The following is a 6976-nucleotide window of genomic DNA, read 5'->3' as shown; positions in this document are numbered from 1 at the left end:
AAATGTAGAATCACTTCAATTCAGGTCCAAGCAGCTATTTCATTTTTTATTATTATTATTATTATTATTATTATTTACTTAACTCATACCATTGTGATTGAAGAAGACGTGTGATATGATTTTAGTCTTCTTAAATTTATTGAGACTTATCATGTGGCTTGACATATGCCCTATCCTGGAAAACATTCCATATGCACTTGAAAAGTGTATTCCTCCGCTTTGAGGTAAGATGTTCTAAAAATATGTGTTAAGTTCATCTGCTCTAATATATTGTTTAAGGACATGGTTTGCTTGTTGATTTTGTGTCTAAATTATCTATTCATTGATCTCAATGAGGTATTTAAGGCCCTATTATTACTATGTTACTCTGTATCTCTTGCTTTGTGTCCATCTATATTTGCTTTGTATATTTAATTTTTATTCGAGCTTTATAATTTGTTGATTCACTGTTTTTGCAAAGTGTTTGCCTTTGTCAGTCAGATTCTTTTCTTTTTTATATTTTTGTATTTATATCTTTGATCTTTTTTTTTCCACTTAAATAAGTCCCTTTATCATTTCTTATAATTCTGGGTTAGTGGTGATGAACTTCTTTAGTTTTCCTTTGTCTGGAAAACTCCTTAACTCTCCTTCAGTTCTAAATGATAGTCTTGCTGGGAAGAGTAATCTTGATTGTAAGTCTTTGCTCTTCCAATTTTTAGCATATGTGCTGTCAAAGTGAACATTATGTCTTTGCTTTTCATCACTTTCAATATTTCATGCTAATCTTTTCTGTTCTACAACGTTTCTGTGGCAAAATCAGCTGACAGCTTGTGGGAACTCCATCTTGCATAGCCAATTTCCTTTTGCTGCATTTAAAATTCTCTTTTATTGTGCCGAAACTGGTTTGGCTCAGTGGATAGAGCATCGGCCTGTGGACTGAAGGGCCCCAGGTTCGATCCCGGTCAAGGGCATGTACCTGGGTTGCAGGCACATCCCCAATAGGAGATGTGCAGGAGGCAGCTGATTGATGTTTCTAACTCCCTCTCTCCCTTCCTCTCTGTAAAACAATCAATAAAATAAATAAAATTCTCTTTTATATTTAACCTTTGATATTTTAATTATAATATGTCTTGCTGTGGACTTCTTTGTGTTCATCTTGTCTGGGAATCTCTGCACTTCTTGGACTTGTATGTCTATTTCCTTTGCCAGGTTAGGGAAGTTTTCAGTCATTATTTCTTCAAGTAGTTTTTTTTTTTTTTTTTATTATTCCTTGTTCTCCTCCTGGGACCTTTCTGATGCAATTATTGGTATACTTGATATTGTCCCAGTGGTCCCTTAAACTATCCTCCTTTTTTAGTCTTTGGTGTTGTTCCATTGGGAGTTTTTCACTGCCTGTCTCCTAGATTACTGATTCAATTTTCCATTTCATCTAATTGCTGTTGATTCCCTCTGATGTTTTATTGATTTCCGTTATTGTATAATTCAGCTCTGAATGGTTGTTTTTGTTGTCTATTTGTGTGTGTGTGTGGGGGGGGTCACTTTGTGGAAGCTCTCACTAAGTTCATGCATTCTTTTCCCAATTTCATTGAACATCCTTGTGTTTTAAACACTGGATCTAGTAGATTGCTTGCATTTTGTTTAGTTCTTTTTGTGAAGTTTTGTTCTATTCTTTCATTTAGGGCCTGTTTCTTTGTCTCCTCATTTTTGGTTGACTCCCTGTCTTTATTTCTATGTATTATGTGGATCTATTACATGTTCCAGTATTGGCAGAGTGTTCTTATGTAGAAGGTGTCCTATGCAGTATAGTGGCACATCTCCCTCGCCACCAGAGCTAGGTTCCAGTGGCATCCCCTGTGTGAATTGTGTGGGCCCTCCTACTGTACTGGGACCTCCCTTGCTGTTGGCACATCAGTGGACTGACTGGGTGAGAGGACTGGCCATAACTACACTAGATGAGTTGTTCTGCAGGGGCTGACCCCAGGGAGTGAGAATCACTTTAGCAGAGGCTCTGGGGCCAGTTGGATCTGCCCTTTTCTTGTGTCAATTGTGAAGTTCATTGGGTGAAACCCCAGTGCAGCCTGAAGCCTGCCCCTTTGTTTGTTAGGTCTGGAACCTCTTGGGAGGAGCTCTGGTGTAGGCCAAGGCCAGCCACTGCTTGTTCAGGGTTTGGGGCTGCTTGGTAGGAGCCACAAAGTGATTGGTTAGTTGCCACTTGTGCTGGACTTGGATGTGCTTGGGAGAGGCTGCTGCAAACTGAGACCAGCTGCCACTTGTTCTGGCTTTGAGACCCTTTGGTGGGTGCACTGATGCAAACTGAGGCTAGTCATCATTTGTGCTGGGTCCGTGGCTGCTTAGTTGGACCTATGCTGAAGGCTTAGGCTGGCTTCCCCTTATGTCCAGTTTGGGGCCACCTGATGGCAGCGACAGTGTAAATTGAGACTGGTTATCACGTCTGTTCACCTTGTGGCCACGTGACAGGAGCTACAATTTAAGCCAAGGCCTGTTGCTGCTTGTGTGGGGTTTTTCGACCTTTGAGAGAGTCTGTATCATGAGCCAAGAGCAACCACTTGCATGGAATTTGTGGCCTTTTGAAAAAGTCTGCAGCACAAGCCTAGGGGTTCTATGACTCATGTGGTGTTTGCCGTCCTTTGAGTGTGTCTGCAGCATGAGCCAAGGCAGGCCACTCCTACGGAGAAACTTCTGGAAGAGGCTCAGACCAGTCAAGGGAATTGAGTTGGGTGGGGTCTTAGGGAGTCACCAGGGTGGGGTGAACTATGTTTCCCAAGTTAATGGAGAGCATGAGTTTGGCACCTTCCTGCACTGGGCCAGCTTCTGGGAGGAGAGCTCAGCAAAGGAACAATGGTCCAGCAGTGATTCTGTCCCTGGAGAGAATGCCAGCCCTCATCCAGAAGTTAGTCAACTTAGTTATTCCCCAGATGTTCCTGTCACTTGTTGAGCTGCAGCCTCTGTGCTGGAGTTTAGATCGAATGAGTTTTTGCACTGCCCCTTTAAGAGCAGCATGTCCTGGTCTCCCACAGACATTTATTTGTCTGTCTGAGATGCAATCGCCACTGGTTTTCACAGACAGATATCATGGGGACTCCTCTTCCCAGCACTGAATTTAGGAACCCAAAGTGGGGTTGGACCTGATAGATCCCTCCTGTTTCTTACTCATTATACTCAGGTATGGAACCTGCCCTGTCTGCATCTCCACCCCGCCTACCTGTCTCAGTTATGACTTTTTCTTCTGTATCATTAGTTATAGGAATCCTGTTCAGCTAGTCTTCAGGTGGTTCTCAGTGATGGTTGTCCCATAGTGTAGCTGTAATCTTAATGTGAACTTAGGAGGAGGCAAAGTCAGAGCTTACCTACTCTGTCATTTTGAAGGAAGTTTTTGTTGTTGTTTTTTTAGTCAATAATTTTTACAAAGCTATATATACCCTCATTTTCCTCAGGAACATAGTATTTAGTTTTTTCCCATTGGTGGGTTTTGACAAAAACATTCTCTTGCTCTCTCTTCTCTTTCCCCCATTGCCTACTCTATAGAACTCATTTTGTGCACTAACTCAATTGATGATAAGGCACCCAATTTTCTAGAGCAAATATAGCTCTAGATTGTGCTACTATTATGGTCATGAAACCAGGTTGCTGCTCTTTCTGTCATTACCTCAGATTGAGGAGATCACTGTGGTTGCTGCTCTCCGTCTTTCAAATTACTCTTTGATATAGCTCATTAGGGCGAAAATTTTGCTATATATCATACTTTTTTAAAATTGAGGCATAATTGACATATAACATAATATAATGTTTCAGGTATAAAACATAATGATTCCATGTATGTATATATTGTAGAATGATCGCCACAATAAGTCTATCACCTCATGTAGTTACATGATTTTTCATGTGATGAGAACTTCTAAGATCTACTATCTTAGCAACTTCAAATATACAATATAGCATTATTAACTACTAGAGGCCTGATGCATGAAATTCCTGCAAGAGTACGCCTCCCTTCCCTGCCAGCACCTGCTTCCCTCTGGCACCTGAGACCCAGGTTTCCCTCCAGCCACCAGCAGGCACCCGGGACCTGGGCTTCCCTTGCAGCCCCAGCTTGGTCCAGAAGGTTGTCGAGAAGGATGTCCAGAAGGTCGTCTGGCTGTCAGATATAATTAGCATATTACTAATGTTTTTATATATTTTGAACATTAACTTCTTATCAAATATAAGATTTCCAAATATTTTCTTCCATTCTACAGATTGCCTTTTCAATTTATTATTTCCTTTGTTATGCAGAACCTCTTTAGTTTGATGTAGTCCCACTTGTTTATCTTTAGCTTTTGTTGCCTCTGCAGAGGGCAGTTAACTGCCAACAAAGATGGGGGTTAACTGCCAACAAAGATGGCGGTTAACTGCCAACAAAGATGGCGGTTAATTTGCATATGTAGGCACAATGCAGGGAGGCGAAAGGGAAAGCAGGAAGAAGCCCCCTGCCACTGACAGTGATCGGAAGGAAACCCAGGGGGGAGCTAAGACCCAGGGCCATCTTTGCCCTGCCCCCCAGCCATGATCGGAGAATCGGGCGCCTTTGCCACCCTGGCCAGTGATAGCAGGAAGTAGGGGGGGAGCCAGCGATGGGAGTTGGGCAGGGTCGAAGCTGGCAGTCCTGGGAGCTAGGGGTCTCTTGCCTGGGCCTAAAGCGGAGCCCACGATCGCGGGGCCGCTGCAGCAGCGGGTCCCCGCTGCCCGGACCGGACACCTCGGCCAGAGGCGTTAGGACTGGGCAGGGGTGGAGCCTGCAACCGCGGGGAGCTGGTGGTCCCCTGCCCAGGCCTAACACCTCTGGCCTAGGTGTCCAGCCCGGGCAGCAGGGACCTGCAGTGGCACCGGGGTGGCACCGCAATCGCGCAGGCTCTGCCCCTGCCCCTGCAGGACGCCTCTGGCTGAGGCGTCCGGCCTGGGCAGCGGGGACCCGCAGCTGCAGTGGCCCCGTGATCGTGGGCTTCGCTTTAGGCCCAGGCAAGGAACCCCTAGCTCCTGGGACTGCCAGCTTTGACCGTGCCCAGCTCCCATCGCTGGCTCCACCCCTACTTCCTGCTATCACTGGCCAGGGCGGAAAAGGCACCTGATTCTCCAATCATGACTGGGGGGCAGGGCAAAGCCGCCTTGGGTTTCCAATCACTGTCAGTGGCAGGGGGCTTCTTCCTGCTTTCCCTTTCGCCTCCCTGCATTGTGCCTACATATGCAAATTAACCGCCATCTTGTTGGCAGTTAACTGCCAATCTTACTTGGCAGTTAATTTGCATATAGCCCTGATTAGCCAATGAAAAGGGTAGCGCCGTATGCCAATTACCATTTTTCTCTTTTATTAGTGTAGATAGTCCCCATATTGTATATTATATCCCTAGAACTTACGTAATTTATAACTGGTAGCTTGTATCTCTCTCTTTTTCTCACACAAAAAAACAGTGTTAAAAACTTTACTGTTAAAATGAGCTTGACATTTTTTCATGTCACTGACATTATAAATATTGTGAAAATAATTATAACATCACATCAATTCGTGTAGATTTGTTTATAGCTCAAGATTGCTTAAACCATTAATATTAAATTTCCTCTTCCTGGTGTTTTGGAAGTCTTTGCCTTACAAGGTATTATCATATTTTTTTCAGGTGCAGAATGATCTTGAAATAAAACATAAAATCAAGGTACAAGCTCTACTTTACCCTCACTTACAGGTAATTGATTCGTATTTGCCATCTCACAGAGAAAATGAGAATGGTGTGGTTCTGACAAGGGACATAGCCATAAAACTTGTGAGCTTATATATCACCAAGGATAAAACATTTCCCCAGGCACTGAAAAGAAACCAACATATGCCGCTGGAATCAAGACCTTTGTTCAAGTTTGTTAACTGGAGTACTCTCTTACCCAAGAAGTACAGAAAGGACTATGTTTATACTGAACCAATTCTTGGAAGAACTAGTTATTCATTGCCAGCTCTTATGGACATCAGAATGTCACCCTTGTTGGCCAATGATTCCCAGTTACAGAATTTGCCATCAACCTTTATCCTTACCTGTGAACATGATATCCTGAGAGATGATGGACTTTTGTATGTTTCAAGACTTCAAAATGCTGGAGTTCAAGTTACTCATGAACATATTGAGGATGGATTCCATGGAGCTCTATCATTTATGTCATCACCCCTGAATTTACATCTAGGTCTCAGAATAAGAGACATGTACATTAGTTGGCTGGATAAGAATTTATAAATCCATCACTAACTCGATTGTATTTTGTGATACTTTGTAGTTGTAGTACAAAGAACAATGCCATTTGTATTGTCTAAATCTAGGCTTGAATCAGTTATAATGATTGCTGCATATCCTCAAACTAGGAATATTTTTGACTCACAAAACCTGCACGTGATCCTTTTTTCTCATTACTTATGGTTATTAGAATTATGTTGGTCCTGATAGAGACCAGTGCTTATTAAAGTTTAGAAATAAGAATAATACTGACAAGTAAGAGAAGACAATATCCATACAGGTACAGAAACTGTATTTTAAGTGGGAAGAGAAAAAAACGTAAGGAAAACATCGTAGGGAAATTGTATTAGTTTCATGTGGCTGTTATAACAAATTACTACAAATTGTGTGGTTTAAAACAACAGAAATTTATTCTCTAGAGTTCCTGGGCCTGAAGTCCAATACTAGTAACATTGGGCCAAAATTAAGGTACTGGTGAGAGACATGCTCACTCTGGAGGCCCCTGCCTCTTTCACCGGGGGGCTAACGGTACTCCTTGCTCTGGCCAAATTACCTTAATCTCAAAGGCTGGCATCTGCAAATCTCTCTGCTGCATCTTCACATGGCCTTCTCCTACGCCTCCTCCTAGAAGGATACATGTGTTTGCATTCAGGTTCTATCCAAATAATCCAGAACAATCTTCCCATTTTGAGATTCTTTTTTAAAAAATTTATCTTTATTGTTGAAAA

General features: G+C 42.7%; 1 protein-coding gene across 1 annotated transcript in view; it reads left to right on the top strand.

Moving 5' to 3' along the window:
- Nucleotides 1-6552, top strand: part of AADACL2 (arylacetamide deacetylase-like 2) — an 18379-nt gene extending 11827 nt beyond the window's left edge. Inside the window, exon 5 of the mRNA XM_006771134.2 lies at nucleotides 5649-6552. Within this exon, the coding sequence (XP_006771197.2) occupies nucleotides 5649-6251 (603 nt within the window). The 3' untranslated portion in view covers nucleotides 6252-6552. The remainder of the gene's footprint in view (nucleotides 1-5648) is intronic.
- Nucleotides 6553-6976: the final 424 nt, after the last annotated feature.

The sequence above is a fragment of the Myotis davidii genome, unplaced genomic scaffold, assembly GCF_000327345.1.
Source record: "Myotis davidii unplaced genomic scaffold, ASM32734v1 scaffold245, whole genome shotgun sequence".
Taxonomy (NCBI): Eukaryota; Metazoa; Chordata; class Mammalia; order Chiroptera; family Vespertilionidae; genus Myotis; species Myotis davidii.
The sequence above is the reverse complement of the archived record's forward strand: the minus strand, read 5'-3'. Positions and strand labels throughout refer to the sequence as shown.